Consider the following 19,428-nt stretch of genomic DNA (forward strand, 5'->3'; position numbering starts at 1 on the left):
TCCTCGATCTGGAAAGATCTTCCCCTAGATTTCTGCATGACTTTCTCCCTCACCTTCCCAAGCCACTCCAGTTAAAATTCCACTCTCTGCACCTCCTATCCTGCAGCCCTGCTTATTTATCTCCATAACACATATTGCCATCTGAAGTATTGCACAAGTTACTGTGTTGTTGTTGGTGGTCATCCTTGCTAAGATATAAGCTCCAGGAGGCAGGAGGTTTGGCTCCAACTGCCTAGGACAGGTATTTAGTAAGGGCTTAAGGTATATTGAATGATGTAATGAATTCATGAAATCAGATTGTAAATTTCTTGAAAACAGATTTTGATTCTAATTACTTTTGTGTGTAGCATCTAATAGCAGGGTTCAATAAATGGCTGTGGAAGGAGCAAATAAAGGGATGGATAAACATTTATGTCTGCATCAGGAAGAGAGAACGGGCATCAGGGAGGGGTGGATGAGAACTAGCCTTCCATGGATGAAGCTTCATGAAGAAGAACTCTCAGAAGGCCATGCCCCAACCTACAGTCTAGCCAAGAGGGTTGATCTTATTACTCACATGAGCCTGAACCTACTGTGGGAGGCTGGTTTCAGCAAAACATCGATAGAAACTTATTTCCACAGTGGCTTTAGTGTCATGATGCAGGAAAATTCTTCAGAGAAAGTATCCAGTTTAGGATAAATCTTCACATAAGGGATGAAGTCTGGCTTTTAGCTAGATAATGAGGAGCTGAAGTCATGCTCCAGGTCACTTAAAAGGTAATTCCCATTTATTAGATTTAAACTCAGACCTGAGTGCAGCAAGATCATATTTATGATCACCATCTGGGTGTGAGGAAGACAAAGCATATGGTATTTTGGTAGAACTGCTAAAACTGTATTAATTAGCAAGGATACCCTCAATTAGTCTAACTCATTAATTCTGGATTTACCTGCACAGGACATCTTCGTGGCTGAAGGATAGCAGGCCCTGGGAGTGTTATTTCACTGGACAAAATGGGAATTGGGTAAAGTAACAAGTGTCTCAACACTAAATTGGCTCTTCTGCTCCCAGCTCGTCTGCTGGGATTTCAGCAACTCTCTTTATTAAGAAGTACAAGCAGGCAAAGCACATCTTGATGTACTCTGGAGGGCTTGGGCTGACCCGAAGGAGCCCCACATGGAAAACTGTGTAGTTGTCTGCTCCCAGCAAACTTCCCTATATGGGCCACTCTTTATTCTAGAATTACTTTCTACCTAGCCATCTCTGCAGGTAGCATCATGCTGCATCCCCTCCACCTGCTAATCACCTCCCTAATGTCCCACCACCTGCTGCCTACTCCCTGATGTCCCACTACTCACTGCAGGCTGTGCTACCTGCAAGGACACCAGCATACTCTCCAACACAGGAATAGCAGAGGCACCTTCTCACCACCTGCCTCTCTCTGGCTTAGAGGAAGAAATCAGCAGATAATGAAATAAGGGTGTCATGGATCCTCTCCAGACAGTCTCTCATCCGGGAGTTTTCAATTCCAGTTTTCCCCATCAGGGAATTGCAGAGACCTTCGAAAGTCATTCAGTCTAAACCCTATAAGCAAGCAGCACTCACTCCAGAGGGTCTAAAAAGGGAGATTTTCGGTATGTAATTTGAACAGTCTTTCAAAATGTGAGCCTTTTCTTCTTCATCAGTATTTAGAGACAAGGGGAAGTGCTTCAGTCTTTGACATAATAACTCTCTAACCATTTTTTGGTAACCTGGACAAAATGGGAATTGGGTAAAGTAACAAGTGTCAGTACTGGTTCTGCCAGATGCTTTGTGGTATTGATCACTTTACTTACTCTACTCTCAACCTCAATTGCTGCATCTACAACATGGGGGTATTGTGTCATTCATTCAGTAAATACTTATTGACTTCCTAGTAGACAGCAAGCTCTACGGTTGGTTACTGATAATAATAGCAGCTAACATTTACTGAATAATTATTATATGCCACACTTTGGGTGGGTTTTTTTTTTCTATTTTACATTAATTAAGTCATTTAATTTTCACTAGAACCTCATTAGTTAGGATACTACCTCCCCCATCCCCACTTTACAGATGAGTAAACTGAGGCATGGGGTGAAGTAACCTGTTGAAGATCAAGTGGTTAGATAGGAAACAGGCATTTGAACCTGGGATGTTGATTCCAGGTTCTCTGCAATGAGTTGGTCAACCACACTGCCTCCCAGGTGTTAGTGATTTAACAGTGGACAAAAACAGACTGGAAGCCTGATCTCATGGAGCTCACTGTCTTGTGAGGTAGACAGGCATTGAACACATCATTATAATAATAAATATGATGAATGTTCTGAAGAATGAAACATGGTACTGTGAGGATACCTCATTATGGCTCCTGGTCCCTTCTGCCCTGAAGGAGGGACACTTGGTCTGAGATTTGCAGACTAAGAGGTGTTCATCAGTTGACAGGGTAAGAAAATTCTAGGTAATGGGACCCATGTGTGCAAAGGCCTCATGGTAGAATGAAAATGGTGTTGGAAGAACTGAGGAAGGCAGTGAGGCTGGAATGCAGAAATCGGCTAAGGGAGGGGGCCAAAGTGCTGGAGAAGTGGGCTGGGGCCACTCCATGTAGGTCCTAATGTACCTGTTTAATGTTTTTGTCACAAGAAGAATGGCAATACATTAAAGAGTTTTAAGAAGGGCCCTTGATATGATCAGATGTCTGTGTTGGAAATAACCCTACCTTTAACATGCTCTGCAGATTAAAGATGAAAATCTTTTCAGACCTTGTACAGTGCTACAATATTAGTGGTTTTAATCAATGGGAATCCAGGTCACTCTTTCCCCTGTGATTTTGCATCATCATAATGTCACCCCTTGGACATTCTGGGATTATGTCCCTCCTGTCAATCTAATACACCTGGAGTCAGGAGCCTTATACAAGGTGATTTAAGGGATGTCAGCAAATCAGACTGGACACAATATTTCTCTTACTGAAACTTGCACAACCTAAAACTTTCAGCATCAATGTCTATTAATATGCAAATACTATCTGTTCAATACTACCATGTTAGTGGTTGATAAGATCACTTAAATTAGTGCTGGAGGCCCGTAGAAGTGTTGACCAGGATGAATAAAATTCTGGTTATAAATAGGGTGTAAAAACCTTAGAACAGGGGATGATGTCAAGACCAGTCCAGTACTGTCATGAGGAAAAGGTAAGCTTTGTGCAATGGATGCTGACTGAAGACAAGCTTTTCTTAATTAACAGGGACTGATCCTGCAGGGGAGCATGTACTGAAGACAGCCAGTTATTTATCAAACAACTGGCCCATAATAACTTCAAAATATAGAATTAAAAATTTTGATGCATTTTTGTCAGGGATGGGGGGATTTAGCAATTAACTCCAAATCTGCAGCCTTGCTGTACATGTTGATTCAAAATAACCTTTCAGGTGTACAAAAACCTATAGACAGAGTAAATGACTCCTGAGGGCAGAGATCACAGGTACGTCACTATGTATGTAAGCACCTGGCATATAATCGTGTATGCTAGGGGGCTTCATCAGTGTCTCCTGTGGGCTCCTAGACTTATGACTATGAGGAATAATGTAATACGATGAGCACTTTTGCCAACAGCTGAGGAGTATTTCTGGAAAGGCAATGCTCCTGTACTGGGCCTTGAATTCTCCTTCCCTGCTGAACTCCAGGTTGCTCCATTCGACTCTCTTGGTCCCTCTGTCCTCATAGCAAGGGAGAGTACCTGGGGCATCCCTTCAGAAACCCTGCTAACTTCAATGCCTCTTACCTTGAGCTTTGACATCATCCACCACGGGGCATGGGGTCTTCACGATCACATCGCTTGGCCTGGAGCGCCGTCCTGTGTTGTCCACTCCCCACAGCGTGAACCTGGCAGGGAGTGGGAGGGCATGGTTAGCAGAAACAGTGTGATTGGAGACTAGATCTCTGTGGCCCTACTTCATGGCCCAGCTCTGCCTGGATGGGTAACTACAGACCCGGATACACTCATCATCCTGGTTCACGTTTACTGCCACCATTCCAGGCAGAAAGATGCAGCCTAGAGCCCCTCACTGCTTCCTAGTGGGTCTTGGGTTGTAATTTGCTGCCGTGAGTATATTTTTTGGCAGAAAGCATCATGGCCTCAGGCACTGGTTCACAAAGTGGGGGCCCCAGACCAGCAGGACCAGCATTATCTGGGAAACTGGGAGCAGCAGATCCTAGCCCAGACCCACTGAATCAGAAACTCTAGGGATCCCCAGACCTCTGTGCTTTCCTGGGCCGTCCAGGTGACTCTGATGCCTGTTAAACTTTGAAAACCACTCAGGGAAACAGTTTACATCTTTGGAAATGGATGGTCAGAACTTGGGTCTGAAGCCACATAGTTAGAGTGAATGCCTGCGAAATGGAGATGACAATAAGACTACTTGTAAGCCACTGTGAGAACGAAATGAGACAATAATGTACAGAAATACCTGAAAGATAATATGGTTCATGACACTGCATATATCACATTAGTCCTCTTCAGTGCTGTACTATGTGCAGTGAACCCAGAGGAATTCTAGGTTCTGCCACTGAGAAGGGAATCTGAACATAACCATGACCGTCAGCTCCGGTGTCTGTGCCAAGGGTCTCTGATAACCAACCCAGTCGGTCTAAAGAAAATCATTAATGTTGCCTTTCCTGTCACTTTACTTTCTGCTGTGTCACCATGGGAGGCTGCGTTTATTGACAATTATTGATTTTCTTTCCTTTTGGCAGAGTTACAGGGAGGGAGAGAGGTGAAAAGGAGAGAGAGGCCCCGAGACACAGTGGTCCAGTTAAATGTCAGCTGGGCGTGGAACAGACACGCTGGTGAAGTAGAAAAGATACAGATAATTGCCTAATGATTCTGGCAAGAAATATGCATTTCTCTCAACAGAGAAAAAGCAACCATGGTCCACCACTCCCTCCCCACAAAGACATCCACAGAAAGGTTAGTGTGAGAGCCTGTGTGCCCTGATACATCATTTATCTTCTCTCTACCTTCTCCAAATTCTCATGCTGAATCATGGGGGCCTCACACAGGCAGGTCCCATACCACCTGAACACTAGTCTGCTGGGACTGAGAATGTGATGACCTGCCTGGATTCAGGACACAGTAGGTTGGACCACACCTGCTGACTTCCTGCAGGACTTCCGCCCCTCCTTGCTGTCAGACCAGGACCAAGTGTGCAAGCCTTCACTCCTGTCTGCAACACGGTGGCTCAATCCACTTCACTGGCCTCTGCCTCATCCCCTGTTCCTGAGTTGTGATAAATGGTCTTACCTAGTACTCAAACCCAGCCTGACCCTGATTCCAAACCCAAGGTCTTCTCACCCTTGTCTCCTTGCCATTCTTCTCCTCTTAGGTCAGAGGGGACCCCTTGCACCCAGCCCCTACAGCTTCCCGGTGGCAATGCTAGGCTGGCTGGACCTATAGCAGTGGCAGCCATGAAATTTTCCATCATTTGTCCCCACATGCCATATGCTGATGCCTCATCAGCTTCTGGTACTGTTTCTAGAATTGCGAATGGGGCCACCAAACCCCAGCTGGTGTATCTGACCAGCCCTGCGTAGAGCCAGCTCTGTTCCTAGTTCAATCCCACAATCCAGTCTCAGGTCAGGCACCAACTCCCTCCTCTGCCCACCTGCTCTAGACCACCTTGACCTCCCCCTCAGGAAGGGCCCCAAAGATGCAAGGACCAGAGGACTGGGCCAGGCCCATGCCCCAGCCCCGTGACCATGCTGGCCCGAGAGCATCAGCCTGGGAGAGAACGGGACTTCCTATCTCCTGACGCTGATGAGAACTCGCAGTTTGCTCTCCCTCTTCCTACAGGGCTTGCATCCCTGACTGTGTGTCTGAGTCTCCATGTCTAGGCCCCTGCCCTGGTTTCCATTGCTGAGGCCCTGCCTGCCTAGTGCCCCATTCCCTGTCATTCTGGCCCTGCTCTGCCTGTTCCTGCCTGACTTCCAGAGCCCTGAGCATGGCCTTGGAACTCAGGGCTGCAGTCTGGCTATGTGCAGCTCTGGGCCACATGATGCTGCCTGCCATATGTTAAAAGGTCACCTGCCCTAGACCATCTGTGGCTGCATTCCAGCCACCTTTTGTAGCCCACCATTCCTTAACCCTGGACCTTTAATTTCTAAGAGTCCTTGGACTATGATGAGAAACATCCTAATTGGTTGTCAGATGGACCCCTTCTCTCTCAGTCCCCACCTCTTCCCTCCCCAAGCTTGCCCAAGCTCTGCCTTGTGGCCTGTCTTGCTGTAAGTTCCAGCTAAACTGTATTGGATGCTGACCTAGGATGAAAATACCTGTCCTCACATTAATTCTCACATTACCCTGATGGGGCAAAATTTAAGTTCTCAAGCTCTTTCCACCTTTAGTAGTGTATTTTATTTTTAACATGAAGCAGGTATCAGGAAAGGAGATGCTTCACTTAACCTTCCAAGGAGGGTTGGGGCTTGATCTAAGAGCCATTATTCAGTAGTCCCAAATCTCTCAGTCGTGGAGGGCCACTGAAAGAGCAGTCAGTTTATTTAACCATTATGGCCCGGGGAGCACTTTACACATTTCATGTGGAAATGCCTCAGCTTACCGTTAGCATTATCGTTTCTACCACTGAAGACTCAGCACCCTCAGAGGGTTAGATGGGATTACTGGGCAGAAGAGATAAGCCCTGTGCCCAGTTGGAGGGCTCATGTATAAGTATATTTACTGCTTTGTCCAAAACTTCTGGGCTTCTTCCACCGTGCCTGGCTGGGATTGTTCAGCCCATGGCTAGAGATTTGGTGATGACCCTGATGGAGGCCTGTGTGCGTGTGCACCGACACAGAACAGCTTTGCTTCTAGAGGTGGGTGTTAAAGGCCTGAAACTTGAAGTGAGTGGAGGACTTGTAAGCCCCTGCTAAGGACTGACTGTCTTGTCTGCTACTTTCCCACTTTCCTTCTCTGGGCATGGTGGTTTCTGCCCATCCCTCGGATTTGGCTCCCTTTTATTCTGAATTATCTGTCTGCTGTCACACATCTGGAAAGAGAGCAGCTCTCCTGTGAGCATGCATTGTGATGATGGTGCAGTGGGTTGAAAGGCTTGTGAGTCACCTCCCTACCCTGGCCTCAGTTTCTTCATCTGTAAAATGAATGCTGGACCAAACGTACTTTAAGGTCTCTTTCAAGTAGGAGCTCTTCACTGTTTTTGTACCATGGATCCTTCTCAGAATAATGTTTTGAAAAGCATTAAATAAAATATACAGAGTGACAAAGGAAGCCAACTAAGCAGAAATGCTGTTCCACCTCTGTGGATCTCAGGTGCAGAGCCAGCTCTCTGCTTTAATATGAGGTAATGAGGTCAGGCTCTGAGATTCTCACAGTAACCTAGAGCAGTGGGGAGTAAGATGGAAGGCTTGCAGACCGCAAGCAACTAGCTGTGTGATTCTGGGGCAGTTACTCCGTTTTCTTGCACCTGTTTCCTCAATTATAAAATAGAAACAATACCCCTAATCTCATAGAGTCAGAGAGGATTCTCAGAGACACTGAATGTGAGGCACCCACGTGCGTAGTCAGCACTCCATTAATGAAGGCCGCCCTCCTGCCAAGTTATAGAAAGAAAACTTAGTTGGAGAAAGTTTAAGTGTCTTGCTTACAGCCATCTAGTGGTTAGGAACAAAAAACCAGGTTCGCAGCCCATGTATTCTCAACTCTTAATCCAGAGCTCTCTCCCTATCCCAGGGACTGAAGCGCAGCTCTCCTGGATCCTTCCGGGAGAGGAATGTCACTCCTGGCCTCCCACACGGCCCTCTTCTTGTGATCTGCAGCGCCACCTGGTGGAGATTTGCTGTTTCTTCCTTAATCCCCTGCATTGGCTCCAACTTTTCAAAAATCAGCATTCATAGTTCGCATTTTATAAGATGTAGGAGGGACATAATGGGAGATCACCAAAAAGCTGGAGTGAGAGACGGTATTAGCCTCGGTCTCTGATCAGAAACGCAGCCAATCAGGCCAACATGAGGAGGGTCGCAGAGTGGGTAATGGCTGCACTCCTAATACCACCTCTTGTACATAGGAACTTTGGAATTCCTAATTAACAGTGTGACTTAGTCACAACTGAAGGACTACGAGTCTTTACTATAAGTGATAATTCATGATAATTCAAGTTTCACTGAGTTTGAGATGCCTTACAGCAGGTTAGGTGGTCTGCACTCTCGAATCCTTGTTCCTTTCACCCGCTCCCCTCCAATAAAGGGCCACAACTGCCCCCCATCAAAAGAGCCAAAGAGAATCATAGCATTGGTGGGATCACCAAAAAAGTGGACCAACATGGTCTTAGTATTTTCATCTGTGTCTATATATACTGTTGAAATCCTCTAGAATGTCACTTGTGTTTATGTACTTTACTTTCATCATGCATGGCCCATAGCAACATCCCTTTTTCCTATATTGAAGACATTCAGCCTGAGCACTGAAGTTCATCTTGCAACCAATGCCACTCAAATTTCTAGTGCTTTTCATCTCTGAACTCTTTAACTGTGGAAATAGAAATGATTTATTCTGGAAACCTTGACTCTATTCTCATGACCTCCTCTGCAAACTGTTAAATGTTTTTCATACTGATGGGGTCACAAAGTCCTACAACAACATCACTATGAATTCTGCCTTAGCACCCAAATTTTTCCATCAAGATTTAGATTCTATCATTATCTCTCCTTTTCTGGCATCTTTTACATCTCTGCGTCACAAACATTTTACAATTGTTTCTAGAGCACAGGGAGAAATGGGGAAGAGTTCACAGAAAGAATAGGGTCATTCTAAGGTCCATGACATAGTTCACTGCATTTCTTTGAAGAAAAATGCTGCCCATTTCTAACCTTTATAAATCACTTCAATGCATCGGAGCTAGCTAGCTTTCTAAAGCGAGTTCTTGGTATTCTATGCCTTTCCTCAAAAATGACTCCTTGGACTTAGAGCATTCTATCTTTCCAGTCTCACTTTCTTCCTTTCCCTTTTACTCACCATCTGACTCTTCCCTACTAGACTACTTGCTACTTACCTTCATGCTTCTTCACCTTTGCTTTTGCAGTGTCCTGAGCCTAGTATACCCTTTCCAACATGACTCTGTTGGTTGAAATTCTACACAACACAGTTTAGATGACATCCACTCTAGTTAGAATTAATCACTTCTTTCTTCTCTTTTGCAATTTTTTTTTCATTTTTTGCTTTTCTATCTACATTATTTAATTCTGCCTTAAGTCAAAGTTAGTTTTTTATATTTTTCCACTCTATGTTGCAAACTCCTCAAGGGACAGGACCGTATTATCTCTTTAGATCCCCCCACTCCAGGGCCTAAGTACTTGAGAAGATTCTCTATAATGCCACCTGGGATAAGACTTAAGAGATTCAACATGTTTTACTGAGTCTCTAAAGGAACTCAAGTAGTAAGAAGAAACCAGTAAGAAGCCTTGGGACTGTCAGGGTAAGGAGTCACTAGGTAGGCGTGTGTTACTCACATGTAAATGGTGTCAGGTTCCAGGCATCGTATGATCAGAGAGATGGTGGTGAGCTGCTTGTCCGGCACCTGAGACGGCATTGCACAAGGAGACTTTGCTCCAGAGATGATGTCATCCACAAAGCTCAGCACTGTTTCTGCCCAGAGGGAAAGGAATGGAAAACGCATGAGAAACCATGATGGCTAAGCAATGAGGAGATGGAGTCTACTCAGTGAGAACTTAACATGACAATGACTTGGTCCTCAATCTCTAGGGTAGAGAAAGGAGACCTAGAAGGAATGGCCTTTTCTATTTCATATTTAATCACTCAGAGCCATTTGTCTAGAGTTATTTCAGACACAACTAATGCAAGAGGTACACATCACATCTGAGGGCTTTTTTTTTTTTTTTTTTTTTTTTGAGACAGAGTCTAGCTCTGTCGCCCAGGCTGGAGTACAGTGGTGCGATCTTGGCTTACTGCAACCTCTGCCTCCTGGGTTCAAGCAATTCCCCTGCCTCAGTCTCCCGAGTAGCTGAGATTACAGGCATGTGCCAGGGTTTCACCATGTTGCTGAGGATGGTCTCGAACTCCTGACCTCATGATCCACCCGCCTCGGCCTCCCAAAGTTCTGGGAATACAGGCGTGAGGCACCACGCCCGGCCTGAGCGCTCCTTTATAAAATGTTCTTGGCATGGGCAGAGATAGCATTCTGGTCAGTGGCCCCTGCTATACCTCAGCAATACCTGTGCACATCAGGCAAAGGGCCTTGGAAGAAGCAGTAGGCAGCTCTCTATGCCTGAAGGCAGCTGTGTATGTCTCTAACCCTCAGTGGCAAGCTCACCGAAGCTGTTTATTCTGAATTACATTGTTGGTGCCATCATCCTGCTGGTGATCACATCCCATGCATAAGTTTTTGGGATTATGAATGTTGACCTTTCGCTGTGTGCAGGTAGTGAAATATTAAGGCAAGGAACATTTTTCCTTAGTCTAGTAGGGAAGAGTCAGATGGTGAGTAAAAGGGAAAGGAAGAAAGTGAGACTGGAAAGATAGAATGCTCTAAGTCCATGGGGTGCTTCCATTCAGTTAAGGCTTCCCTCTTCTAGCTGAACCTGAGAAAAGCAGTTTGCTTCAGGAAAAGACCTGGGCCAAACACATCTGTTTGCACATGCTTTTGCCTGGAGGGGGGTTATTAGCAAAGGATTTTTTTTTTTCTGTAATCATGGCAGTGGTTAGCAGAGAATTGTTTCCTAATTGTGGGCTAGGACAACTAGTGTACTATATTGTTGTTTCTTTGTGAGTGTGCCTACAGGCAATGAAATGTACACCTCTTTTATAAACAAAAAGCAAAATCAAAACAAGGCTTTGTCAGATGCTCACCACGCAAAAACTCTTAAATGGACAAGATGACTGCTGCTTGGAAGAACAGCTGCTTCTTGGAGAAGCAGAACAGCTTCTTCTCCCTGCTCCTCCTGCACTGCCCTGGGCTACTGGGGACCTGGAGCAAAGCCATGAGGCAGGACATTTTTCTTTGTTTTTAGTTTTATCACCTTGGGTCAAGACAAGCCCATGTAGAAGGTGCTCACCTGTCTCCACTTTGGAGTGGTCCATCCTGTCAGTGACTTTCTCTTGACGGAGGAGGTAATCTACAATCTGCACCCCGATTGGTGGCTCTGAGTGTTCCCACTCCAGGACCACAAGAGTGCTGCTGGGCTCATGAACCGTGGAGAGTCTCAGCCTGTGTGCAGACGAGAAGGAACATGAAGCAGGGACACAACTGTGACTCACTTTGGGCATTGACTACCTCAGTTGTGATACTGTAAACTTTTCTTTCCCAACCAACTACAAAAATGATTTCTTTGAGGGCCTGTCTCTTTCAAAAGATAGTAATGTTTTTGAGGACTCTCGAGATCTAAGTTTTATTTATTAAATGCCTGTTACATATTATAAACTCAGCCAATAAGTGTAAATAAATAAATCAGTAGGTGAGTCAAAGGTGAATGAATGTCTGCATATTACATGGGTCAGAGGATAGGGCTTTTGGAGTAGTACCTTTTATATGGCTGGAAAATATCATAATTTCTAGATTTTCTCTTGAAAAATATCAAGAGAGTATGTGTATACTGCTCATATAAAGACATATTGAAGGTGATGTCCAGAATCTCAAATTAATAAGGCCACAGATGGTTTGACTTCCATAACCTTATCAGGATCTGCCCTGCTGGTGGGGGAAACCCCAGCTTCCCTTCTTGCTGTGGAAACTAACCTATCCTTTTATCCACGCCATCTGCTAGCTGGACCTTGGAACAGGTTCAGTTTGGAAGTAATATTCATAGGGGGCTTTATTGGACAAGAGAAAGTTGAACACATGTCAAGTTCTCCTTGGAGTGATGACCTCTGCCTGCTTACCCAGATTCTGATTTCAGTTTCTGTCTTTGCTCTTGGGTTTCTGTGGATATCCTTGTTCCTGATTCCAGCCTTTCCTTGCTTTTCTCACTTCATACTCTCCTCATTCTTTACAAGTTGTCCACATTTACCACTGTCTTGCCTTGACAGCTCATACCTCTCTGTACCTCATAGAAACTTAATAATCCTTGTTGGCATTCACTGGTATGGATCTCTTAACTGTCCACGTGGTTTCAATTCACAGCTGCCCTCTTATTTCTTGTATGTGCCTCGGGTTTCCCCTCTTTCTTCCAATTCTGTGTTTCTTTCAAGACCACTGGATTCTGGGAACGTTCCCCATTCCTGCTCACTCCAGACTCCCTCCCTTAGAAGTATCCCTGCCATTTATCTCATCCTTGGTTCCCAGATCTCATGATCACTCATATTCCTGACCCTCCTTTCCTCTGCTCTGCTCACAGGTGCCTGTCGGTGGTCTCAAGGATCACTGTGCAAGGTACTAAGAATGAATGACACCAAACCATGTGCAATCTTGAATTTTAATTCAATAGACATTTGTGAAGCACCCATTTGTTGCTGGGGATGCAGTGGTGCACAAGCCCATCCCAGTCCCTTCTTTCATGGAGCTTAGTGGACAATAGAAGCATATAATTATACATGTGATTATAATACTATATTATAAGAGTTTCAAAAATAAATTATAGTAGGCTGTGGGCACAAAAGTAAGGAATTCAACTAGTGGGAAAATAATACAAAACACATGCTCTTCTGTTAGTGAACGAGTGCATAGTTTGCATATGACATTGAAGATGGAATAGACCCAAAACAGTGCGGATATTGACAAATTCATTAATCAGAGTCATATGCAGAGTGCTATTTTGAAAAAAAAAAGCATTAGGAATATTAAGTAAGTTAGACTTTTGAGAACACAAATTCTGTGAAAATATGGACTAAACCCAGCCTCTTTCGAGAAATAGAAGCGTATATGATTTACACAGACTTGTGTAAAACTAGAGTATATTTTCGTTTCCCACTGAAATTAAGGTTTGCTACTGAAGGAGGTGATCAGTTGTCAAGAAAAGGAAACTCTTAAATAGACATTTACTGTTTATGAAAATTTAGCCCAATTTAATCTTTTGCAATAAGATCTAGTAAACACAGGTTTAAAAACAAAATAAGCCCTAGGACATTACGGCTGGATCTTGTGTCCACCTGATAACAATTTGGTAGCTTCAGTATTGTTTCAGAGGTAGCTCTCTTATCAGGTGAATTACTCTAACAGCAGCAGTTCTCCTAGCGGCTCCCTTTATATTAAATGAAAGAACTGTTATTAATAATGAGCTTGATTCTCTTTTAACTCAAGAAGTCCAAATCGTGACTATGAAGAACAGGAAGCCAAAAGTTGGTAGATCTACAGCCAAAGGCTGTAGGTATCTAACATCACCTACAGAGAGAAGGAAGACTTTGGACAAGAGAAGAAATTGGCTTGTAATGACCCTCTAGTGCTGCATTCTCCTCTTTCTCTGATTTCTTCTTGCTCTGTCCTGGTCCTATAGTGCCTACCCACACCTGCATGAAACAGGCCTGAGGGCAGCCTCTCCATTGCTGGTTTCCTAAGCGATCTGTTGATCCTGCCTACTCAGCCTCCCACTTTTGCAGGTCCTGACCCTTACTTCAGGATTTCTTTGCCTTACCAGCCCCTGGGGTCACTCTCTTCCAGCTTGTCCTGCCAGCACTCTTTATCAGATACAATATTCCTGTGGCTTCAGTCCCATGGGAGATGCCATATTAGAGGCTACAAGAGATTCCTGTCTCAGGTCCCGGCTCTCAGCTTGGCCAGTTCTGTTTAGTCTTCCATTGAGGGGAAGGAAAGTGGGCATGTCCATTCTCAGACACCTTTGTAGCACTTCATCCTCTTCACCCCTCAAATGCAGACCCTCCTATTGTTCATTCCCAGCCCTCTGCTCTTCCCACTTGATTCTTGTTCTGAAGCATTCTTTCTAATAGCTGTGGTTTCATCTCCCATTTCTCTGGGGTTGACTGAAATCTCATCTCTAGTATTTACTTTTTTGCAGAGCTCCATCTTTCTTTTTGCACAATGAACATCCCCATACACTCAACTACCCTGTGACAGCTCCAAGGCAAGCCCAAATGAAACTGGCCTCCTCCTCAAACCTGCATATCCTTTTATTCTTCTTTGCTCGGTGGTGGCCTATTCATCTTCCCAGCCACCAGGGTTATAAGTCTTAAGTTCACTTTCCACTTCTCCTTTCTCCTCACCACTACTTCATTCAGTCACCAAGCCCTGTTGGTTCTACCCCAGACAATCTCTCAATTTTATCCTCTCCATTCTATAATGGCCAAGAACATTCCTCTTCGCCAATTCTGCTTCCTGCTCTACCACTTTGGGAAAATCATTCAATCCATTTGAATGCATTTTTTTTTTCTTTTTTGTCTATTAAATGAGCAGTATCTAACTGCTCCATACAATGCCTGGCACCCAGTAAGTGTTCAATGAGTGGTTATGTTGTTGGTCTAGTTAAGCTCTCAGTGTAGATCTCTAACTTCTTCCATTACAATGGCACTTTTCTCCCCATTGTCTTCTAGTTATGCTGTCCGACTTTCTCCACCTTCAAGGAGAAGTTCAAGTGCCACCTCCTCCACAAAGCCTTCACCACGGCTTCAGTTCAGACTTGACCATTCCCTCTTCACACTTTCTTTAAATGCCACTTGTTAACACTTGTCACACCCTTTCTTCTATCAAACCACCTGTGCTGACTCCCCTGGTAGACAGAAAACTCTCTGAAGGCAGGTACTGTGTCATATTTTTCTTTATGTTTCCCAGTACCCAGCCTATTTATTTGCAAATAGTAGACACTCAGTATTTGTTTACAAAATAATGCTGAAAGAAAGAAAGAGAACCGTACACAGGCTGCGGGAGAGGCGCACAGGTGGGGAGTCCATCAGCTCCAAAAGCAGTGGAGTCACATCGACACCAGTCCTCGATGACATCTCCAGTCCCTGAGCACCAGAGAGAGCTCATGGTAGCCTCCTGCAAGAGCTGCGTGAGAGAACAGGGAAAAGATTGAGTGTTGAGAAGCCAGGGCTAGGCCATCAGAATCAAGAGGCAGAGTGTCAAGGATCTGCATGGCCCTTAATTACTTCTGGCAACAGGTTGTGTGGCCACTTTATCATTGTGGAGTCTCAAATTCTGATTCCAGGAGATTGTTTCTGGGAAGGCTGAACCTCTTAGAACCTCTAGGGTGTCCCTCTCCCTTTACTGTAACAGTTCCCCCTTGTGGTAACGGGCTGCCACTTTGGGAGCAAGTCATATTCCGCCCTCCATCTGCCTCATATGCCACTCCATCATTCCACAACTTAGGCTTTAGAAAAAAAATGATGCCTCTACCACACATCTTCTACTCTTCCCTCCGCCCAGGGGCATTAGCCTTTTCCCAAATGCCTCTCTGTGCATACTTATCTACCTGCCCCAGTATTCCCTTTGCATTCCTTCAGCATGCTTTCTAACCTGCTTACAATATTTTTGCAATGCTGCCTTGGGTTGTGATTAGGCATTAGGCATTTCTTTCTTAGTAAATCATGAACAGGAGAAGCAATGTGGCACACAGGCTAAGAGCTGGGCTCTGGAGCTGTCGGCCCTGAGTGAGAACTCCCACTTTGCCAATCACTGCTATGTGACCTTGGGCAAGTTACATAAGCTCAGTTTCCTCAATAATAAAATGGGATAAAAATAGCACTTTGCTAATAGACTTGCTGTGATAATTAAATATAATAATATATGCCAAATGAAATAATGTATGCATAGTACCTGGAACACATTAGTCACCAATAAATGCCAGCAATTATTATTGTCTTTGAATAACAGGGTTGAGTCTTAGGTAGAAATTTGTAACCAACATAGAACCTACCAGAATTCTTTACATGCAGAGGGTTCATAGAGATATTTACTATTATGTAAAAGGACAGAAGGATAAAATTAGACCAGCGAAGTAACAGAACCCGTAATAGGGCCAGTCCCTGGTGAGGATGTGGATCCTGATGGAGTACTGACCCTTCGCCTTAGCCCCACCCCAAGGGGAGGGAGACGGTGGGACTTGCTGCAGGGAGCATGGCTGGTCCAAGCTGGCCAAGGTCAGGACTTTCTCTCTGGGTGAGCCCAACATCTGCAGCTGTGGCTGTTTCTTATGATTCTCTTCTCTTTGTTTCATTCTCACCACATTCACATCTAATCCGTGAATTACAAAAGTGAAACCTAGCTATCCTTGAAAATTTTAGACCAAAGAATTCAAAAGAAAAAGAGACAAAGGGAAAAAAAGAGATAACTCTACAAAAACCAAAATGTCTAAACCTAAAGCCAGTAGCCTATGTTCCATTCTTTCAGAACTTTACATAGGCCACCTTAGGTTAGAATAGTTAGAATAAGGGTCCATCCTGCCCCCTCCCTGGATTGGAAGACTCTAGGAAACAGAAACCAATGAATGAGTATAACTATCATTTGTGTAGAGATTTATAATTTACAAGGCCTTTTTCAATGCTAACACTTTGATGAATGGTTATCATGATTTACAGTGGAGAAGACTGAGAGTCAAAGAGGTGAGGTGACTTGCTCAGGGTCACAGGCTGGTGAACAGGGCAATGCTAGAACCTGATTTCAACATGACTCACTGGACATCTTAGGCTCCCAGCATGAAGCCTGGTGCATAAACGCCCACTTTATGCTTTGCCTGACTGATCCAAATTCAAAATTAAAAGGTGCATTGCTTAAAACTAGGAAAACAGATGTCCTTTGAGATAGGTAGAATAAAGGCAACATTGTGACTACTGCCTTGCAGAGCCTTCAATCAACAATTATTTGCTAAGCACCTGCAAGAGGCCATTTTCTACGTGAAGCATTAAGGATACGAGGATGCACAAGACACCTGTGGCCCCTGTCTGCATAAATATTAAAGTCAGATGACAAACAAACAAGCAAAGTTACAATAACCAAATCACCACACCTGTGGTCAGAACTTCAAAGGAAAAGGTTGAGCTGCCATAAACGCATATGGTGACAAGAGAGACAAGGAAGAGTAGATAAGCTCACAGAGGGGTACACGGAGGCCTCTATGAGGATGCAACTTTTTATCTGAGCTCTGAGGGCTGGATCAAAAGTTATTTACTCATGAAAGTTGAAGCAGTGTTCCAGGTTGAAAAAAAATGTCAACAAGACCAGCCTGGATGGAACTTGACTTCTAAAATCAATGGAAAAAAGGTGGGTCTGTCTGTAAAAGACAGCCTGAGGGAGAAAAGACATTCTCAGCAAGCAGGAGGGAGACAGGGCTGAAACACAGAGGCCTGGTGTGTTGTGGTGAGGCAGGGGGCCACATTTCAAGACCACTGGTAAGTAACTGCAGTGTTTAAAACAGTGGAGCAACATGATCAGATTTTCAGTCCAAAAGAGAAAGGACAAATACCTATGATGACAAATATGCTAAATGTCATTTTGCAAAAGTTTTCATTCTCCATCTTCGATTCACACCACTCCATAAGAGTTCCTACTCTGGGTGGGGTGTGGTGGCTCATGCCTGTAATCCCAGCACTTTGAGAGGCCAAGGCGGGAGGATCACCTGAGTTCAGGAGTTTAAGACCAGCCTGGCCAACGTGACAAAACCTTGTCTCTACTAAAACTACAAAAAATAAGCTGGCCATGGTGGTGGGCACCTGTAATCCCAGCTACACAGGAGGCTGAGGCAGGAGAATCACCTGAGTCTGGCAGGCAGAGGTTGCAGTGAGCTGAGATCATATCACTGTACTTCGGCCTGAGCAACAGAGCAAGACCCTGTCTCAAACAAACAAACAAACAAACAAACAAACAAAAAAGAGTTCCTACTCTCTGAATCCTGGGCTGCAAGTAACTGCAAACTGTTGGATGAGGATAGAAGAGAGGAATTAAGAAGGAACCCATTTGGAAAGAAAGAGAAAGGGAAATTACATTTGTCTGAGTATCTACAATGTACCCAGCATTGCATAGGGAATCCACATTTGTTATCAGACTTAATCCTTATTCTGGGAAAGAAATAAAATCTTCCAATTTTTGTTATTGTTGTCTCCAAGGACAGAGGTTGAACTTCAAGCTAAATTCATCTATCCATTCATTCATCTATTTATGCATCTGTTCATTCATTTATTTAGCAGAAAGCGAACTATGCATCAGCCACTTGCTAGGCACTGGGATTCTGGAGAAGAAAAACATCCTCATAGTCTAGAGGGGAGGAAATAACTATGTCAACAGCTGTGATAATAGGTGATGCATGCTGTAAAAGATGTAGATACAAGCCGGGCACGGTGGCTCACGCCTGTAATCCCAACACTTTGGGAGGTCAAGGCTGGTGGATCACCTGAGGTCAGGAGTTTGAGACCAGCCTGACCAACATGGAGAAACCCCATCTCTACTAAATATACAAAATTAGCCAGGCGTGGTGGCGCATGTCTGTAATCCCAGCACTCGGGAGGCTGAGGCAGGAGAATTGCTTGAACCCGGGGGGAGGAGGTATGGTGAGCCAAGATGGTGCCATTGCACTCCAGCCTGGGCAACAAGAGCAAAACTCCATCTCAGAAAAAAAAAACCAATAATAATAATAATAATAAAAAGATGTATATACACACACAATGGCAATTACATGAAGGGATACTTGGGTTGGCCTAGGAGTGAAAGGAAGGGCTCTTGGCAGCTGGTGATATTTGAGCTGAAACTGAAGTAACAGGAGGACTTTTCCAATGGCAGAAATGTGGGCGAGAACATTCTTGGGACAGAGAGTTTGAAGTCTGAAGGGCCTTATGCAGAATAAAAAATGTGTTTGAGGGAGTAGAGAGAGTTAAATTTTGGAGTACAGAGTATAAGATATAGAGTGGTAACAACCTAAGTAACTGAAGACAAAATTGGATCATGAACTGCCTTGTAATGATGTTCTGAGGACATTAGATTGTATTCAATAGATTCTGTGGAGCCATTAAATTACTTTGATGCCAAATTATCCAAAGTCCATATTAGATATATAATTCTGGGTGGTCTGTTAGGGAGACCAGTGAGAAGGCTACTTTAACAGGATAGTAGCCTGATATCACAAAGGATATCGGAAACAGGTTGTGATGGGGGTATCATAAAAAGAGAATGAATTCAAGAGATATTTTTGGCTCTTGGTGACAAAATGGATGCTGGGAATGATGAGGAAATTCTAAGAAGTGTCCGTAGTCTCCAGTTCAGGCAACTTAGTGGAAGACAGTGCCATTCACTGGGATGGCCACACAACAGGTATGAGTTTGTGCTGGAAGATGATGAGTTCAAATGTGTTGGGTTTGAGATACCTGGTTCACTATATGGTTTGACCTATTTGTTGGTTTCTTTATGATATTCAGATTAGACTGAAATATAGCATCAGAGATTATTTAGCCCAACAGGAGGACAATGAGACCAGCAAAGGTCAGAAAATGGACCCAACGATGCTCCAGAGATAGAAATAAAAACACACAT

At 44.2% G+C, this 19,428-nt stretch overlaps 1 protein-coding gene across 3 annotated transcripts in view; it reads right to left on the bottom strand.

Moving 5' to 3' along the window:
• ASTN1 (astrotactin 1) overlaps nucleotides 1-19,428 on the bottom strand; it is a 311,322-nt gene that overhangs the window by 15,516 nt on the left and 276,378 nt on the right. For all 3 annotated transcript variants that reach the window (XM_010367398.2, XM_030937122.1, XM_010367397.2), the window contains exons 18-21: nucleotides 14,825-14,958; nucleotides 11,081-11,232; nucleotides 9,518-9,653; nucleotides 3,783-3,883 (exon numbers count right to left, since the gene is read on the bottom strand). In XM_010367398.2, the coding sequence (XP_010365700.1) occupies nucleotides 3,783-3,883; nucleotides 9,518-9,653; nucleotides 11,081-11,232; nucleotides 14,825-14,958 (523 nt within the window). The remainder of the gene's footprint in view (nucleotides 1-3,782; nucleotides 3,884-9,517; nucleotides 9,654-11,080; nucleotides 11,233-14,824; nucleotides 14,959-19,428) is intronic.

Source organism: Rhinopithecus roxellana, chromosome 8, assembly GCF_007565055.1.
Source record: "Rhinopithecus roxellana isolate Shanxi Qingling chromosome 8, ASM756505v1, whole genome shotgun sequence".
NCBI classification, from domain to species: Eukaryota; Metazoa; Chordata; class Mammalia; order Primates; family Cercopithecidae; genus Rhinopithecus; species Rhinopithecus roxellana.